Source organism: Crocodylus porosus, unplaced genomic scaffold, assembly GCF_001723895.1.
Source record: "Crocodylus porosus isolate Cpor-Errol unplaced genomic scaffold, CroPor_comp1, whole genome shotgun sequence".
NCBI classification, from domain to species: domain Eukaryota; kingdom Metazoa; phylum Chordata; order Crocodylia; family Crocodylidae; genus Crocodylus; species Crocodylus porosus.
Window position 1 is genome coordinate 75,172,768 of NW_017728947.1, and position 20,506 is coordinate 75,193,273.

At 44.6% G+C, this 20,506-nt stretch overlaps 1 protein-coding gene across 3 annotated transcripts in view; it reads right to left on the minus strand.

Moving 5' to 3' along the window:
* Positions 1-2,793: 2,793 nt before the first annotated feature.
* The window catches only part of SYNDIG1L (synapse differentiation inducing 1 like), an 83,477-nt gene continuing 65,764 nt past the window's right edge, over positions 2,794-20,506 (minus strand). For all 3 annotated transcript variants that reach the window (XM_019551794.1, XM_019551796.1, XM_019551795.1), the window contains 3 exons: positions 10,999-11,468; positions 8,468-8,605; positions 2,794-5,230 (listed from right to left, as the gene is read on the minus strand). In XM_019551794.1, coding sequence (XP_019407339.1) covers positions 5,072-5,230; positions 8,468-8,605; positions 10,999-11,468 — 767 coding nt within the window. In that variant the 3' untranslated portion in view covers positions 2,794-5,071. The remainder of the gene's footprint in view (positions 5,231-8,467; positions 8,606-10,998; positions 11,469-20,506) is intronic.

Sequence of the window (20,506 nt, forward strand, 5' to 3'; positions counted from 1 at the left end):
TTAATGAGAATGGGGTGAGAGACAGTGTCGAAGGCCTTCCGAAAGTCCAGGAAGAGTCTATCTTGTTGTCAGATAGCTCATGCTGAGTTAGAGAAGTGTTGTACACAGAGAACTTAGTCTGACCTCCTCTGCAAGCTTTCAGTGCCAGAGGAGAGATGAGGAAGTTAGGAGCTTGAGACCCATTGATTTTTTTTGTTTTGATTTTTTTTATTTTTTCCCCACCAAGCAAAGGTTGATTTTCATTGGGATGAAGACAGTTTTGAAAATGTTATTCCTTGTTCTTGGTATTGTGAGATAAGGACAGATCCACATGCCTTGAGCTGCTTCCTCCCACACCTCCTGAAAAGGAAGTCCACTTCCAACCCCCTCCCTCTTACATAATAGAGTGGGAAAGAACCTCACCTGCCTGAGGGCAAACATTGGAGGTTCCAGATAGCTGCTCCTTGTGCTGGGCTGTGCCGATGCAAGCATGGGCTGCCAGCTCCAGGCTTTGTCATAGAATGAGGTGCAAGTGGGAGGCAGCAGCAAGGAGAGAGGAGGCACAGCACTATGCAAGGTGGGGTGGGGAGAAAAACTCATGTTGAAGGGCACAGGGACCCTGGCCCAGCCTCCCCTCCTAATACTCACACGCTATCATGCCTTCCCCCATATAATCTTCCCTAAAAGCCTGGAAATTAGTCAGTCCCATCTGTTATCTATTTGTAGTTTATCTGTGTTTTTTTTGAGCCTGACAAAGGACAGAGGCTCATGGAGACTTCAAAAGATGATGGTAGAGAAAGCACATATTTGCATATACGAGAGTATAGCTTACCTGCAGCCTGGGGCTTCCTGGTGGGAGCAATGTCAGTGCCTCAGAGTGAAGATCTTGTTTATTTTCCTGTCCATAGAGAGCCAGAGGCACCTGGAATCTAATACTTATTACTTATCAAAGATAACAGCAGTTGATCAATGTCCTTCCTCAGGCCAGAAACTTTCTTTGTGCTGCAGCATAGTCATAGATGCACAGACGCACACACCCTGTGAGTTAGCCAGACAGTGGAGCTACACATCTCTGAGAGCAGGGTATATGCTTGTATTTTGTCAGCCCAAACCACACATCTGGGCCTACATGTATAGGCTGTTGCATGGAAGCAGAGTGTGGGAAGGGATCTGTGTTAGATGTGCAGCCTGAGAACAGACTGAGCAGAAAGCAGTTGCATCTTGTATGAGACTAGCCCCATTTTTTTCTTAACAAATGAAGATGTGGCCGTTTGAGCTGTTATTGGTTGAAGATGTGAGTTTGGGGGACAATATACAGACTCCACATCTGGTTCCAAAATAAATTTAACCAAGAACATCCATTTTGGAGACCCTCCCCTCCCGGAGCTCAGCAAGAAAACCTTTGTTCAGGAGAGTCTGTAGGTGAGGACATTGGTTAATTTAAACTTGGATACCACTAAGCAACATTGGGCCAAGCTGTGAGAGGCTCCAGACCAGGGATGGGCAATTATTTGGGCTGAAGGGTCACTTAGGGATTTTTGGTGAGTTATTGCATGCTGGGGGGGGTACCCTGCACTCACTGCCCCATGCTATCACTGCCCCGTGATCCTGGCCCTGCCTGCTTGCCTCACTCCCAGATGCTGTTCCCTACCCTCCTGCTGCCCCATCTCATCTGCCTAGCTGAGCACGCCCTGCCTCCGGGGGTCCTAGGCCAGTCTCCATGGAGATCTCACCTGCCCGCTTCATCTAGAACCCCCAGTGGTGGTTATGGGCCAGATGGGCTGGGGTGTCTGGGCAATGGGGCTGGGGTTGGTGATGGTGGTGACCCTGGCAATGGCAGATGGAAGGAGCCACTGCTGTGGGGGATGCCAGGAAGCTGAGTCCAGCCACAGTTCTGCCTCAGTCATGCTGCATGCCTGGGGGTGGTGGGACCTGCGGCACGTCATTCTAGGCCATTCTATCCATCTCTTGGACCCCTTAAAATTTAGAAAATTAATATTTATCTACCCCTGGCTGTCTGTCATGCAGCCCTTGATGGCTTGCCTGGCCCTCCACCCAAAATAATTGCTTGCCTCTGGCTTAGGGTTTGTCAGTAATTTTCATCACATCTTCTAGTTTGGGCTTCAAATGTTATTGATGGTCATGAGATTGTCCATTCTCTCTTTAAATCAAAGCAGGATTATGGCAGCATTGTTTTTTTGGGCACTGACTACCCAGCCTAAGTAGATGCCTACTTTATCTTTTGTTTTTCTATTTAGTTCCTTCCAGACCCCACTCCTCTTGTTATGAATCAGGATGAAAGAAAACAGCGAGGTCTTACCAAATGGGGAAATGGTAAATGAGAATTTTTTAACAGCTCCAAGTTCCATGTCTTTCATGCAAGTCAACCCAGGACTTGATTCAAATAATTTCTGATGTACATCCCTGGGATTTGCAGTCCCCAGTCTCTCCCAACCCACTTGCCTGACTTCCCTTACTCACTCCACAGAAAGGTTCACTTTTACTCACTGTTGATATTTCAGCAGGTATGCTGAACAAACTGAACATGACAAGTCTGGAGTCTCTCCTCTAAGAAGTTACTATAAGTTCAGAGCCTGTCCACATATGCAGAGGAGTGTAGCTTATCATTCCAAAGGTGTGCTTCCTTTCAGTAATCTAAGTTAAATTTAGTCTCCTACTGTGTTGCCCTACTGCCAGCTGCATTACATCCTCCACAAAATTTCCCACATGCATGAGCAGGTTTTACTGATCTAAGTAGTTTTGTGCCATCTGCAAAGTTCACCCCCTTGGTGCCCAGATCATTAGTACATGGTCTCCTGTTTCCCATTCTTTTATTCACTCTTTCATGTTATAAAACATAATGGGAACTTTCTGAAAGCTTCTGAACAGGTCTGGTATGTGCTTCTTTCTTTTATGGCTCAAGTACAATAGAAATCTCAGATACTGACATGCTTCTTCCGTATGAAATGTACATTTGAACTATACACATATCAAGGAACATGCCGCCGCTCTTACAGAATATGCTACAAGGTGCCCAGAAGCCCCAGGGGAGAGTCAGGAGCCTGGCTACAGCGCACTGCACAGGAAGAGTGAGGGAGTGAAGGAGAAAAGAGTCAAGGATAGGAATGGAAGTGATGGGGTCATAAGGTGTGTGGTCTGAGGTGGAGAGTGGGGCTGAAGGTGAAAGGTGAGGCAGAGTCCTTTATTTTGAACTCTTTGGGGTAGGGACCTGGCCTTCACATCTGTCTTTGATGCACATGGCACACCGCTGACTATACAAATGAGCAATGATAGGATGTAAGCTGGGATGAGTGGCACTGGCACTTCAATGGAGGGTCTGTTTAACACTCAGTGGGTGCGTCTACACATGCACCTGACTGCGCATGGGTTGTTCTGACCCTACTGTGCAGTATCAATGAGCTACTTGCTGCTGCACAGCACCATACCTAGACTCCTGGTGGCCCTGGGTGAACTTTTAGTATCGGGCCCCCCTTCGCCAGAGATATTGATAATAATAGTTTTAAAATTACCATTTTTGGGCTCCCTTGCTATTTGGGCCTGGGGCAGCCACCCGGTTCACCCATGTCTGTGCCTGGCCCTGCTGCTGCTCAGTTAGCATTGGTGGTGTGGTTTGTGCCCGCCAATGCTGTGTTGCTGTAGCAACAAGCTACATCACCGTAGCTCGTTGCTACAACGACGTGTTATGTAGAACTGCCCAGTCCCTCAGTGTTGGGGGAGGGAGAGCCTTTGTTACTGGTTGTTCCCTTTCCATATTCAGAATATATATTTTCCTTGCTCTGGACTTTGTCCTTGTCCACAGGCTGTACTCAACACAGATGTAACATTGGCTTTTTGTTCACACCCTAATTGGTACTCTGAGTTCTGAGGGACGGGTTGCAGCTTCCTGTGAAGCAGAAGCACTGGGACAGAGGGAACCATTTTCCCCCGTGGCTTCCCCAGAATACCAACGCTTGGTGTTTTGTTTTGTTGGGGTTTTTTTACCCCCTCAGAAACAAAGTTGCTGATGAAGCAGCCTGGTCTAGGGAACAGCCTTCTGCACTGGGGCCCTGTTCCCAGCTCAGCCACTGACCTGCCATGTGACTGTGGGCCCATCACTCAGCTCTCTCTGCTCCTGCTTCCCTTCCCTCCCTTGTCTGTTTAGATGGCAAGCTTTTGGAGCATGGGCTCTAACTTTCTCTCTTCACATAATCTAACAGGGCAAGGCACTGGTGTGCCCCTCTTTGTTGCTGTAGAACAATAATATAGAAGAATCTCAAGAGCCTACTCAACCAGGGTCAGCATGTAAAATGGTGTGCATAATTACCAATCAAACAAATATTCATCATCTAGTTTAACACTGTGATGTTCAAAGTCTGGGCTGAGCCATGGATCAGCAGAATGTGACAAGGATAAAGCCTGAGTCCAGATCTTTCTGCTGAGGCTACACAGGGGGAAGCCCAGAGTTTCCTCTGTAGTGGAGGCTCTGCTTTGTTGCAGCTCAAGGAGCAGTGGCTGACCTTTGGCACTAGATAGTGAATGATTTCCCTAGCACAAGAGCAAGCTCCTGACCAACATCTTCTGCAAAGAGACTGTGACTCTTATCTCCCAAAAGCATGAGCAACAAATAAAATCCCTACAGGCTTATTCCTGCTATTTCCCATATGCCCCAAAGATAGATAAGGGTTGTGATAACACAGGTGGAAGAATTCTACACGGCAGGACTAGAGCATGGGCAGATTGTCTTGGAAACTGGGAGTGGCTGCACCAGGCTCTGCAGCTGAAGCAGTAATATCTCTTCCCCCTTCTTCCATGAATGAAATATGATCTTCTTAGTCTCAGAATCCAGGACTTTCTGCCCACGCCAAATTCTTTGCTAGGGGGCTGTCGTTCACCAGGTTTAAGGAGAGTAGAGTCTGTTGGTCATCTGAAAGGGAAATGGTCTGCAGTCTGCTTTCAGGTGAGGTCCCTCCACTGATGAAGCTATTCAATAGCCCTTGCAAGCATCATGTCCATTGCCCCATATGAAAGTCTGAGTCCCAGTATGGTTGGCCATTGGGCACAGAGTGCAAGAGCTTTGGCAAGAAGGTCTGTGCTATACATGGCCACTTTTGGATAGGTAAGCAACCAGTGCTACAATCACACCAATATATACCCCCGTGCCAATGGTTATAGAGAGTGCAGCAAGGAAGAGAGCCCTCCGGGAAGCTGAACTTGCCATGTGGAAATCTCCTTTGGAGACAGCTTTACTGGTCTGGAAAGAGAAGACAACATGTAAATATTTATTGACATCATCTGAAATGTTACTGAGACAAGGTCACATAAACTCGCTGGAGACTGATTATCCAGTTTAAAATAGGGGAACAGCCTTGACTTCCAAAATTTATTCCCTTCTATACTCCTTTACTTTGATGCCTGTTTTCTAGAGGTAAGATTTGAGACAGCTGTTTTGAGTAAGGGTGAGCACATTTCAATGCAGGTGAACACGTTCAGACATGTTACGTTTTTAAACTGCACTTTCATGGTACAGTGATGGTGGCACCGCAGTCCCATCATCATTTTTCTTGCTATGTAACATTTGAATATCATATATTTGTAGACTGAGCTGTCTTTGTTCTTCTCTTGGGCAGATTTTGAAAATGTGCATCATTTGTCACTCTATTAACTTTTGAACCTTACTCTGATGGTGATATGATTTCATAATAGCATGCTGGGAGGCGCATATATCCAGAGACACTAACTATGTTGTTATAATGTATTGATAATAGAGTGCAGTATCTTGAGCCCACTGATCAGAAATATGTAAATTTAAGTATTCTTTTCTGGCTACATTGCATTAAAAGAGATAAGGACGAATACCAAAAACAGAAAATGACACTGCATATTGCAACTGCTCACCCTGATCTGGTGTTCAGATCTGGTCATATAAAAAACTTAGGAGATGGGCAGTGAAAACAGTTAGAGTGCTGTAAAGACTTTCTTGTGCGGGGAGGTTAAGAAAGGCCATTTTCTATAGTTTAAAGAGGAATCAAATGAGAGAAAGCACTGCAGGTATACACAAAATAATGAATGCTCTACAGCAGGTAAATCAATCACTGCTCTTTCTTGTGATACAAGAGCACAATGGCATTGAATTAAATTTAAATGGAATGCATTTAAAAGTGATAAAAGGATATGCCATTTTACACAATGCAAAAATAACCCCTGGAACTCACTTTTATAAGCTCTTGGGATAAAGGGGATTCAACATTTATATGAATAACAAGAATAGCTGAAGATACATTAAATAGGATAAGTCACTTACTGACTGGCAGGGATTAGCCCATTCATAATTGGCTATTAGAAAAATTTATACTTTCTGCTGCAGCAACTAGTACTGCCTACTGTCATGGACAAGGCACCAGGGACCATTGGTAAGGCAGTATCTAAATTTGATTTCCTATGTTCCTTGATTTCTCTGGAGACACACTGGGTAAAGGAAGGGAGTAATACAGTAGGGTGGGAGGAACCATTAGCTTGCCAGCTCTTCCTGCTGGGGATTTTTACTTCCACTCTGAAGCACTAGGCACAATCAGTTATTATTACTCTCTATTATTGGTATTATAGTAGCACCAAGGGGATGCTGGCCCATTGCACTGTGTGAAAACATGGGACTAAGAGGCAGATGGTCCCAAGAGCCAACAATAACAATAAAACAAATAGTGCTGAATGACAATAATCCTGCACTGGTTGCAGCAATGATATTAGAAAAACAAATACAAATCAGAGGAGCTGCTCTGAAAAATTTTAGCTGGCTGGCAACTTTCCTTCCCTCACCGACACAGCATCCTAAGTTCAGCTAACTGTAACATCACTGATCTTTCATTCATCTTTCTACCATCTCCATGTAACTTTGTCAAAAGACTGGGCCACATTCTGTCTGAGTAGGATGTAAATCCAGAGCAACTCCAGTGACCTGTGTGAATTAACAGTACTTTGGACTGGCATTGAAGTAACAAAATGTTAGCCATACCCATGAGAGCTTAGCCAGTCTGAGCTAAGACAAATCCAGGGCCAGTTTCTCCTCATAGTTTTTAAATAGATGCTTCATTTGTCCCAGGAGAAAGGTTTCTCCTATGACCCTACCAAAGTACCTGGGACAAAATGTGCTATCTCCTTTTCCAGGTTATTGTAGTGTGTGCCTGTAAGGCTATTGTGTATCATTCCCTAAAGCTGGTCAGGATGTGTGTTCTCACTGGTGCCCTACTGGTGATGCAGCTTGGAAGCATGATGTGTGAAATGACTGTGCCACTCCTGGGACAATTAGGACTGTGCCAAATACTTACACTTTTAAGTATGCCAGATTTTGTTGATGTAACTCCACTGACTTCAGTAGAGTTGCTCTTGACTTTTACACAGGAATATGAACCCAAAGGCCTTTTAGAAAGACTATATTTGACACTGAGTTGGGAGAATATTGTATTCTATTCTCAAGGTTTAATCAGCAATCTATAAAGAAATATTATTATTCCCATCTTATAGATAAGGAACTAAAAGTATTGCCTGGATTTTTCAGAGCCAACATCAGAGGTCATTACCACAAACACAGTGAATACAGGGACCCTTATAATAAGTAACAAGAGAATAGATTCTTTGCTGTGCCCAGTCTCCAAAGCCTTGTGATTCTGAGGGAGTTACAGTGCTGGATCTGGTCAGCAATATTTGTTGGAAACGGTGTCAGCTGTTAATATCTGCCAGGAGATAAGGTATAATCTAGTGACTCTTAGAAGCATACAAATTGTGGCTGGCGGTGATATAGTGTAGGGCTTTATCAAGTCACAGTGTAGTGACTACAGACTCTACCACACAGGAGGACTATTTTATTGACATGTGGCCAGAGTCAGGTCCCTCAGCATTATAAGGATGGCACTATAAAGATTGCCTCTCTGCATCCAAGGGCAAATCTTCTAGTTTCCCTGGGGCAATTGTCCAGCATTGGCTGCAGTGGAAGAATGAAATTCTACTGTAAGGTGAGCAGGAAGTGTCAGGTTCACTTGCATGATACGGATGGTAGCATGCTGTGCCCCAGCATACTGGCTCTTCTCATGGGTGAAGGCTTGGGTACCAAACCAGTGGGCATGGCATAACTACAGCTACAGCTACTCCTCGCTTAACCTCATAGTTACATTCTTGAAAAATGTGACTAAGTGAAACAATGTTAAGTGAATCCAATTACATCACAGTAGTTACCTACTAGCAGGTGGGGGCCAAGCAACATTATAACCAAACATTATGCAATTTTAAATGAGTATGTTCTCTGTTAGATCAGTGATGTAATAACAAAACTAGGTTAACCGGGATGATGTTAAGTGAGGAGTACCTGTATGTCAAAATACAGTCTGGTTCCTGCCTAGTGGGTTCATTTAGCTTACAGGGCCTCTGCTTTAGAGCCACTGCATAGCCCAGTTTCTGTAGCACTGGAAAGCAGACATCAGGAAATGGGATTCCTCACCCCTTGGGAGAAGTAGAAGGCAGCAATCCCCAGAGGCCAGAAGCAGCAGAGCATTGAAAAAATGGTCAAACCGAGGTGGTCTCGTGGGGGAAGCATCAGGAAATGGTCCTCACTCTCACTGTCACTGGAGGAGTCACTCTGGAAAAAAATGGATTTAGTGTTGTTGAACATGCCGGACTGTCAGCCACAGAGAGGACCCAAGCATTGCAAGCTTTCCCCATTAATGGCCCAGAGGGATAGGCTGATTGCCAAAAAGTGAGTCTGCTCCTGCTATACAGCACAAAGACATCCTGTAAAAATTGGAAAGACCCTGTAGACATCAGGACCTGGAGACATGTAGTGCTCTTCCCCAACCTCAGGTGACTCAAGCTTTCCCTAAAGGGATTTGCCATAGGGATAAAAAACAAGTTATACCTCTATGGGGCATTCAAGGATTCAGCCTCTGCTTGGGCTTGGGCATAGCTGTAATACAGACCACCACAAAGCCACCAATGGAAACTGCCTTTGGTCACTTAACTACTTAAGGCCCTTCCTGAGTCTGAGCTGCCCCCATATGTCATCCTATCTATGGGTTTTCCAAGGTTCCTCTCATCCTGTATCTGTGCAGTGATCTCCCCCATGCCCTGCACTCTAAGCATTTCACAGCGTCTTCCCTTTCCTCTCCTTCCCTTTTATATATTCTTATACTCTTCTTACCATCAAATTCAGGGAATGAGTTTCTAAAAGATTATACCTCCAGAGACTGGTTTGATGAGAAAAAGGTTGTGACAAAAATTCAGAGAATGAAGTAGATTCTCATTTTCCTGCCAGAGTAAGTCCATGGTGGGGAATTTGGATTTCCCTGGAAATCATTCTTAAACCTAAATGTCTTGGGTTTTGATATAATGGGCTGTTGTCAGGTTTAGCAAAATACCCTATTCCCATTAGGACTAGATGGATCAATTGGCTGCCAAATGAGGTTAGCAAGTAAAGAAAAGGGATTTGAGCCTATCCCAAGGTTGCAAGAGCCCTCCCTCCTCTTTTCAAGGTGTGTGCTCTACAAAATGTCTCCAGGACTTTTCTTTCTATTGGGAGCACATCGTGCCCTAGAGAGTACCTGTCATAGCATGAACCTGTGGAAAGGAAGAAAGTCATGTTTCAGTCTGGAAGGAGCATCTTCCCAGGATCTAAGCAACGGGATTTGGAGAAAGCCTACAGCTGCCAATTAAAGCAGGGCCTGGGGAATCCACCCAACACAGTGCTACCTTTCTGAGCCTTGTATACTGTTCCCAGTCTCTCCATTGCACAGAAAATCCTGAGTGGGCCCAGAGTGCATGTGTGTAACCAGCCACCACTTGGATTTAAGAGCTTATTATTTTATCACAAGACTCATGTTTATATTTTAAGCATCTCACAAACTTGCAAACTGTTAAGACGGCCACCAGAGCTACCGCCCATGAACTGGAATATAAGGCTGCCCCTCATAAAGATGGCTGTCATCTCTTAGTGCTCTCAATGAGATTGACAGCAGGGAAGGTGTCCTGAGATTAGGTACAGGAGAGTAGAAATTGTGATGAGACACGGAAATACTGGGAGCATGGCGAGAGACAGAGGAAACAGGAAAATGCAGGATTCAGGGGAGGACACAGAACAGACTATGGCAAATAGGAGAGCAGGGAAGAAAACTGAGGTGAATATCTGGGTAGGGGGAAGGATGAGGGGTGCAAATAAGGGAAATGGAGAAGGAGGTGAAGAGGAATAGGAGAACATGAAGGAGACTGGGAGAACTGAGCAGTAAAACCCTTTCAGCGGATAGGGAGGAAATATGAGCAGCTGCTGAATACAGGAAACTAGAGAAGTGAGGAACAAGGCAGTGCATGGGGCTGGAGACTGGGTGTACCAGAGACGCTGCCAGGGTGGGACTAGAAGGAGAGAGAGAGAGTGAGGGGTATAGAGGGAAGGGCTGGAGATGGAGAGAATGGAGCTTCCTGGGCCGTCTGAAAAACTAACCCTAGTATCTGCTGTTTCGTGATGTAGCAACATGCACAGCATAGTATTAATCTGCCACACAAAGTGGGGTATCCTGTGCTTTCTACACATGCCCCTCACATTTAAAAAGTGACATTTTTAGAACCCCCCCAAAGGCTCACTCTTTTGAATGAGTTCAAGGCCAACCCAAGTTACTTTCCAACCATAAAAAGTTGAACCTTTGTGGCAAAGCTGAGGGTAACTGGAAGGCTCTTCACCCCAGCTGGGCAGGGCAAGGATTGGAGTTCTAGGAATAAACCTTTGGCAGCCAGCCAGACACTCACAGAAAGGTAATGTTTAACTACCACGATGGCAACACCAAAAGGGTCTCCTACCAAAAATCACATCAAGGGGCACTGAAGGAAGAAACTGTATGTGTTTTAGTGATGCAGAGTAAACATCTGGAAGTGCAAGGTATCTGTTTAACCCTTGCAGTGTCATTTGTGCAGAATCCATCCTGCTGGACAGACAGACACAACTAGCAGGAAAGCAGCCGCCTAATATTCCTCCCCAAAGGACCTCACCTCATATTCCTGGAATTCCTCCTCCTCTACCTCATAGGATACGGTTTGGATTCTGATATCACTCTCCACCAGGCATGGCCCTTGTACTTCTCGCCCATCTGGAGCCTCGGAGGGTGCCTCTTTGTTTTCCACAAAGGTTGTTTCACAGCTCTCCCCTTTGTTGTCCTTGGCTTTGAGGTTAGCTTCATCCTTCACCAGGATGAAGTCGGGGCCATACAATGCTTCTACAGCCAACTGCAGAGAACTGGCATCAAGCAGCTGGTGAGTCCTGGTGGTGCCAGTGTTTTGAAAGAAGTAGGAGTACAGTTTTCCCTGGCAGCGGTGACTAGGGTAATCCTGGTTGTGATGCTGATGGTAAGAGTAGCTGCCATGAAGGTGCCCATTGCTGTTGGCCAGCAGTGGGTTTTGAAGCTCACTCATACTTTCCATTCTGCTGAAAATTGCTTGAAGGAGCTGAAAGGAGGGTGACCCTGAAGAATAAAAGAAGGTAGAAGAAATGAGTGCAAGAAGTCAGCCCAAAGCAGAATTAGAGTCAGTTGTACCATTTATGGTAAAGTTTACTAGTCACAACAGAGATTATGGCAGGATGATGTCCAGTGGGAAATGGCAGGATCTGGCTGCCCAACAGAGAATAACAATGATGAGAACCCCTTTCCCAGGACACGAACACTGTCTCCAATAACTGAGGATTTGTACATCTGTCACAAACTGATAGTGAGAGAAGGATGTGGCCCGGTGATGAGATGATCTGATCCAGGCTGGAATGAGAAGAGGATTTGCTGTATCTATAATGCATCTGGAAAGTGGAACATACAGTCTGACAAGAATGCCCATTGCATCCTTTATGCTGGCTCATACTGTGTGTTTCTACAAAGGATAACAGATGGCACCAGAGTAGATATGAGGCCAACTAACATTGGGAAGCCTCCCTGATATCTGGAACTAGCAGGAGCTGCAATAAATTACAGCCCTTCAGGCACTGTAGGTTTAGCTAATTCAGCAATACTCAGATTGTGGTTCCCAAGTCACAAGTATCTCTTCAATGTATCACCTGCTTTTCTAGACAGAAAATATTATCAGAGGTGTTTAGGGAAGTTAACTTTTTTTTACTGTGTGTGTTAGGTGAGTCTTTCCTGCAGCCTTGACTAATGAAATGCACATGTTATCTACCTCTACCAGCCTTGGCACAAGTAATTTTTACTTTTGAACTGGAGATTGTTTGCCACAATTCTCATAGGGATTGGATATGCTGTTAACACTGACTACTTATGTGACTCCCGAGCCAGTCAGGACAGCGTGTCACTGAGCTAATGGCTTCAGCATATACTGGAACTTTACTACTTGAGCAAGTTTGTGGACAGCATGAAACAGGGAAGGATTGTGAACATGTTGGAGGATGTGAGTGCAATTCAGAAGGACCTTGACAGATTGGAAAGTTGGGCTAGAGCTAACAGGATGAAGTTTAATGTGGACATATGGAAGGTGCTGCATCTCAGGAGGAATAATCAAAAATACAAATGTAAAATGGGTGACACCTGGCTATGGAAAAGGACTTGCAAGTCTTGGTAGATCACACACTCAATATGACTTTGCAGTGTAATGCAGTAGCACAAAAGGCAAACATGGTTTTGGGGTGCATCAATAGAAGCATTAGATGAAAGGTACAGGAGGGGATAGTGGCCTTCTAGTTGGCACTGGTCAAGCCTCATCTGGAATACTGTGTGCAGTTATGGGCTCCTCATTTTAAGAAGGACATGGAGAAGTTAGAGAGGGTCCAGAGGCAGGCAACAAAGGTGATCCAGGGCTTAGAAAACAAGTCATATGAGGAGAGGCTGAAGGAGCTAGGCATGTTCAGCTTAAAAAGGAAAAGGTGCTTAAGTGGGGACATGATAGCAGTCTTCAAATACTTGAATACTTGCCATAAAGAAGAGGGAAAACACCTTTTCTCTCTTGCTGCAGAGAAGGGGATGCTGACCAATGGCTTGAAGTTGCAGCAAAGTTGAGATTAGATATCAGGAAAAACTTCTTCACTGTTAGAATAGTGAGGCAGTGGAATAGACTGCCTGGGGAAGTTGTGGACTGTCCATCACTAGAGGTGTTCAGGAAGAGATTGGTCAGAGATGATTTAGGCATAGCTATGTCTATTTTCTGCCATGGGTATTTCCCATGTTTCCGGGCTTTGCTGGTTGCCCTCCCCACACTTCCCCTTTATTTTGCTATATGTATGAGGGTGTTTTTAAGCCTTCCTAGAGGCACTGGGTATTGGCTACAGCCAAGGCTGGGGAATTTGATGGGTATACCAATGTTCCTGCTCAAATCAAAGCTGGAGGTTCCTGGCTAGAAGGTCTTGTCCCTCTGCTCAGGGTCAGACTGATCACTGTATTTGGGGTCAGGAAGGAATTTTACTCCATGGTGAGATTGTTATGAACTATGGGGGTTTTTGGCTTCCTCTGTAGCAGGGGGCATGGGCCTCTATCTGGGACCTCTTGAATGTATATTGACACCACTTTATAAAAGCAAGACACTGGCTCCCATAGTTCCCCTGCATTCCCTTTACATTGTGTCAGGTTTGATGGTAGTCTTATGTAGAGTTTAGGTTATGATTGTATAGGGTGGTTTGGATAGGGATCTTCCTGCCTCAGGGAGGGGATGAAGCAGATAACATCTAGAGGTCCCTTCTAGCCCTACTTTTCCATGACTAGAGTTCTTTAACACCTGGAATGGGGGGTAGTGAGGGAAAGAACAGAAGACCAGAAAGATAGACAAACCTTTGCAAGGATACTTTAAATAACATTCCAGTCTTGGTCTTAGCCTAGGAGCTTGCCATCAATACTTTTTATACAAAGGAAAATAAGGGAGCTTAACACTGAAAGGGAATTTTTGTCCAGTATGAGCTCTGTGTGTAGGTTATGGCATTCATGGGTGGATCCAGATTTTTGAAAATGGGGATGCAGAGAGTGTGAGGTGCAACATGCCAGGTAAAATAAGACACATTTTTTTTGGATAAAAAGAAACTAGAAGCTTTAATAAAATGCTAGGAGCCTAGGGTTGTATTATTAAGTTTAAGATTGAGGCAAAAACAAATATGAATTTATTGGAGTGAGTTAAAAACAATATGCAGGGCTGTGAAATAAGAGCTGTGTTACCAGGAGCAGCTAACAGACATCAGAACTCCCGAAGGGATAGCTTGATTGGTGGTACACCAAGACGTTAAAAAGAAAAGGTCATTAACACCTGTGGAATGAAGAGGTTAGAAGGAATCAGGTTCCCATGAAATGCAACTGACTCTCTCAGCATTGCCTGGTTAGAAATGCTGCTGCCATTGCCAGGCAGCTGGTTTTAAATTTTGCGTGTAGCAGAATTCAAAGTGGGGTGCAAGTGCACCAGTGCAATCCTCCCATAAATCTGCCCCTGACAGCACTTCTGTCTGCAAATTAACACTGAGGCATAGCGCTGAGGGAATTTTAATGACAGTGAAAAATCATTTCCTTTCAGATAATGTGGCTTTGTAGGAAAAATGTTGATTTGCCGAATTTTTTTGAGCTTCTATCAGTAAAATCTAAATGAGATTGCAAAATTAAGTGAAACGATTCTGAAATGTCAATCTAAAATAATTCTTTTCCCCATTTCAGAATATTGAAACATGTTTGTTTGATAATAAGGTTCCCCCCCTTTATACTTCTGAATTAAAAAATTTAGGAATCTTCCATTCTTGGAAACTGTTTGATATTTCAATGTCCTAACTCACCTGGGAATAAAAGCAAATGTTGTTCTATACAAATTTCCTAGGAGACAAGATACCACTTACCTAGCTACTTCTAACAGTCAAGTATTCTGTTTTACTACGCTTCATCATCGTGCACCTGTCTCCTAAACAGAAATCAAGGGACAACCTTACTTTGTCTTGAAGTACAAAACGTTCCTCCTCCTCAGAGATTCCAGACATTTCTTTCTCTGAAGTATATTATACAGTATAGGCAAATACATCTATCTGGTATATGGCTGGCTGTGGTATTTCACTCTGTCTGATACATGTCATATCACTGGGTTTTAACTCCACTTGCAAGAAGAAAATTTAAATAAAGAAGCATGAATCAAAAACTCTAGAGAATGAAGAGCCCAATTAGCTCAAAAGACAGTGCAAGATTTTTTCCCTATTGTATAATTTCTAGTGTTGAATCTAGCTTAAAATATCACTATCGGTGGGGTTTCGATTCCTTCCCTGAGGACAGCATTCCCTAGGTGTATAAAAGTTGAGCTACATCTCAGAAAAAAGAAATAATTCACATATTCCTCCCCCTCCCCACCCCAGCCTCAGCACTACCTTGCATCGTTAAGGCATATCCATTTTAACACAGATGTTGTTCATGGCTCTTCAGGGGTGGATTCACAGGTGATACAGTGACACAGACATACTGTTCTCTGTTGCTGTGGCCATGGGAGCAGCAGCTGGTGACTTTCTGAAGTCCCCAAATCAGGTAAGACTTTCCCCACTCCCTTCTTCTCCATACACAACAGCATCTCCCCTTTCTTCATCTTCCCTTCCTCCTCTCCCCAGCCCACTGCTGCTGCTGTCTCTGGCTGCCCAAGGGGTAGGGACAGAGGGATGCTCCGAAGTCACTTCTGCCGACTCCAGCTGGGCTTTATGGGAAGCCAAGCTCAGCCAGGGAGAGCAACAGCAGGGGGTGAGCTTCTCCTCCCTGCCTGGTCCCCCTGGGTGTTCCTTGCCAGACTAGGAGCAGGTGCAGGGGAAGGGAATCTGCCTGCCACTACTGCAGCTGCTGTCTGTGGCTGAACCTGGCTCTGCATGCAGCCCAGCTGGAGCAAGGCAGGAGGAGCTCTGGAGCCTCCCCTCAGTCCTGGGGGAGCTGGGGATACTGGGGACAGCAGCAGGCAGAAGAGAAAGGAAATGGGATGGGGTAGAGGGGGGTGTGCCTCCATGTATGGAGGGGAAGGGACCCTCCATCATACCTCATCATTGAGGGACTTAACATAAGACCCTAGCTGCTGCTCCTAAGATGTGGTCTGCCTGCCCTGGGGTGGGGAGGCTGGGAGCAGGGGGTGCAGCCACCCCTGCAATGCTGGTTGCTGCTCCCACACAAAATCCTGGATTCATCCCTGTGATTCTGCCTTGGCATGTGGAAGTATGCCCCATCCTCTTCATTTTCTCAACCTGGTGAGAAATTATATGTGAACAACTAATAAGTAAGGAGATCTAGTAACATGTATTATGAATATAGGCAGGTTAAGGAATGTATAGGAGCCTGGATAATAACTTTTTTAATATTAAAGAAATGATACAATACATTTATTTTGCCACTGACTGTTATTTCCGCAATGCATTGAGAACTGGATTTGGAGGACAGGAATGGGAAAATGGAATAGAATGTGGTCCCACTCTTCAGGAAAAGATGAATAAACCTGACCATCATTTTCCTATAAACTTAAATTATATTTCTAGTAAAATAATGACACAAATATTAAGAAGAGACTAATCCCTGCACATTTGGTGACTTGTCTCATGAAAATGTTCTAGTTCAAGCTTAAGTGGACTGGAAATCATCACTGACTTGGACTGAAAACTTTGTGAAGGACCATGAGTGAAGGGTGCTGAGGAATGATGGCAGGACGAAGTTTAGTAGATATTGCATATCTGACAGTCACCTCTGGTCTGGATCTAAAGATCTTCAGTAATGTCTGAGAAAAGAGGGTAAACTACACAACAATGCCATTTGTATATGGCCCTATACTGGGAAAAGTAACAATGCAAAGCATCCTAAGGAAATTAAAAACACAAGGAAAAGATCAAATGAAATTTGGATTGGGAAAAAAACTTAAGTGAAAAGAATCTGAAACAGGCAACCAGGTAGGAATGAAAGATTTGGGAAGAAATAATATCTGAAAGAGACCTAGAAGTTACAGTGGATGGCCAGTAAGACTGGCAATCTAATAGTGGCAGCAAGAAGGCCAATGTGAGGCATCAGGTCAGAAATCAGGGAGGCGACAGGGTTTTTTTTGGAAAGCTGTGATGCTACTGGAGCTGATTATGTTGATTTTGGGACCCTTAGAAAGATGTTGGTTCACTAGACAGAATTCAAAGAAGAGGAACAAAAATGAGGTAGAGAGACAGATTTACAAGGAAAGATTGATAGAGCAACGTCTGTCTAGCTAGGTCACGTAACAGTGTAAACAGTGTCAACAATCTGCAATCACTACACGTTTACACATGAAATTAATTCAACTGAATAAACTCCAGTGCAGTTCATGCTAGAGTTTATTGCTCCCATGTGTCACATTTACATGTGTGTCCCGGACCTCAGCACGCTGAGCCAAGTTGGAACAACCCTGGCTGTCAGGGGGCTGCCAGCCCAGTGCCACTTCAATCCGGCTCCATGTGCTGTGGAGGGGCTGGCTAGGGCAGAAGGGAGCTCCGGTGCAGGGCTAGCCAGCAAGTGGTCCCTGCACTGAAGCACCCTCATGCCCCAGCCAATCCCGTCAGCATCTACATGTGAGTTGCTGTGCACTAAATAACACCACCACAAGATAGTACTTGTGTTGACAAGTATTAGCCTATGGTGGCATTTATTTGCTTACTGAGGCCTAATAGGGGTGCACATGTAGATGTGGAGACTTTATTGGGGAACTAATTAGGCAACCCCACAGTAAACATCTCATGTAGATGCTCTCACTAGAAGGGATGATGGTTCAAAGAGTAAATTTGGCAGTAAGCAAGGGAATGATGAATAATACAGTCTCAGCATTAAAAAAGTCCTTGAAAGTGGGCTGCAGAATCCCATCTCATCCCAAGAAGAGTGATAAAGGTCAATTGCCTGGGATCTTTAAAACAAGAAAGCACAAAACAAAAGCACCATCACTCTTGTATTGGCAAGGCATGGTTTTCTCCCTTGCTAACTCTCTGATTTCCATTCTGGTTGTGATGTGAGATACCCCACCATAGTAAACATTCTCTTATTTTCTCCCTTTCAGCACCTCAGGGACCTGGCTCCCAGGAGCAGTGTTATAATGAGAAGAAAGTTGGATATTCATTGTAGTGGGATCAAGAATCTGGAAAAGGTCACTTCAACATTTCCGGTCTGAGCCCTCCCACAGAGCTGTGGCTTCAGTGAGACTGTGAAAAGGAATTGCTGTATTGAGGAAAGGGCTGACTCAGTCTGGGGAGGTTATAGTCATCAATCTTTCCTCTGGGGGAGATCTACAGAAATATTCTCAGCAATCTTATTATGATAACAGAGAGAAAGCTAGATAACATGGGCCACAGGATGAGGCGAGAAATGAGGAGTAAGACCTTCCTACCACAAATCTCATAAATATGCAAAGTCACCATGAAGTACAGTCACAGAAACCATATCTCATCATTTTTCTGCAGCTGGGGTTTTAACTGGAGGTGGATCATTGAGGGACATCATGTCAGGCCCCCGCAGCCGCTATGCTCAGCTAGAATAAAATGCAAGCAAAGAGCCTGCTTCTCACTGCAACACAAAAGGATTAGAACATTCCCCTCACACCTCCGATCTCACAGAAGCAGCTTAGGCAGGTGGAGGTGAAAGGATATGGTAGCTGAAGGGCATATATGTGTATGTGTGTACAAGTACACTCATGTAAGTACATTTTTTTGCAGTGAACATGAAGATCATCAGGAAAGGGACTGTGGCTTTGCATGGGCTCACATAGCACCTACCAATCAACTGAGATGATAATGATAATGTTAATGATGATGCCAGGGATGGATTACAAGGAAAGCAACAGTAAAAAAAAGCCACTCTCACACATGGACCCCGGGAAAGACAGTGACTGACAGTTCATGCAATAATCTCCAAACCCGATTTGATTTCTTTGGGTTCTACAGTAAGTCTGACTAATTTGGGCCCTTATTACCCATCACTAGGCTTTGGAGAAAAAGAATGAAACAGGCAGATCAAAGTGAGAAAGCTGCAAAACAGACAAAATTGGCTAAGAGCAGACACACTCCATCCTCATTATGAACACCGCTGGACAGAATGCATAACTATTAGCCCTGCAGCACTAGTCTGTGAAACAGTGGCAGTAGATAATAGCAGAAAGATGTTATTGGGTGTTTAGGGAAGATGCATGCACATACTGTGAACATAGGGAGAGAGATACACTCATAGGAGGAAGGAGTCTCAATCAGGTGGCAAGAGATGGGCTGTAACTGCAGTCTGACTGAGATATAGCTTATCAGATACCAATGGATGCTTTGTTTGTTGCTCTCTGCCTATAGATTAGAGTCCCATGCACCCCCTGTCCAGCCTGTCAACAAAACATGAAATATACAGTTGTGCATTGTGCTCTGCTCTCATCACAAAGGCTGGATCCCAGACAACAGATCCACATGGAGCTAAAGAAAAAACAAATCTGGCCAGATTCTGTTCTGCCCCCAGCTACTTGAAATCAGAGTCTGGATTCAGATCACAGTGTGACTGATGCCTCCCAGCTCCAACAACCTCAGCTCTCAAGACTAGACCAACATGTTTACCCTACCCAATGCAATAAGTTACAAATGGACAGGTCAGTGAGTATTTGTCTCAGAGGATAGCCCTGGATTCCAATTTGACACTTGGCACAGATGTGGGGTATAATAGGTCAAGCTAATGGTAAATTAAGTAGCTTGTCCAAGAATCAATCATGGTTTAATTGCTCTGCCAGGTAACCATTCAGTTTTGTTTTCCATGCTCATTATCAGGTTACAACAGCATTACATCTCTCCAAACACCCTCAGAGGAGGTTAGAATATCCTGGTGCAAAATTTTAACTTTTGGCTGACATACAAGAGTGCTCCCCACTGAGTCATACTGTCAGATTTGGAGAGAAGTACTGAGCTCCACAGCCAGGCTTCTGGCCAAGCTGTTGGAAAGAGGTATGATTAGGGAGGCAAAGAGAGAATAACAGGGCAGCAGCAAGAAGAGTGCCTGCTCCAACTGAAGTGAAAGTGGCACCTTAAATAGTCACACCTGCTTTGGCTATGGGTACATTGATGGACAGACTTCAAAGCATCCCTCAACATGGTTGCACTGGTTGCATTAAACAAATGCGAGCTGACTAATGGCTGCAATGTTCCAAGTTGCAATGTTGAAAGTTAAACTACATTGGGATGTAGTTTAGTTTGCAATGATGCAAACTCATTTAAAACCTCCCAAACTTGTTTATGTGTTATGTGTGATGCCATTAAGCCACACAAAGGGAAATGTTCTTCACATGTACATTGTGCCATTGTCACGTGCACAAGTGCCTCAGCTATTTAAAAAGCGGCTTGGAGTGGATTTAGAATAGGGTGTGGCAGGGGATGACAAGGTGGAAATTAATGCGGAGATGTAGGAGGTGGTTAGATAAGGGCCTGAAAGAACAGACCAAAGAGATGAAATAGGATACAGAAGCAGAAGGGAACCACAGAAGGATCTGAGTTGGGAAAGGATGTCTCTAGTGGAACAAGGGAGCCAGGTGGTCAGAGCAGCATTGTGGAGAGGACGGA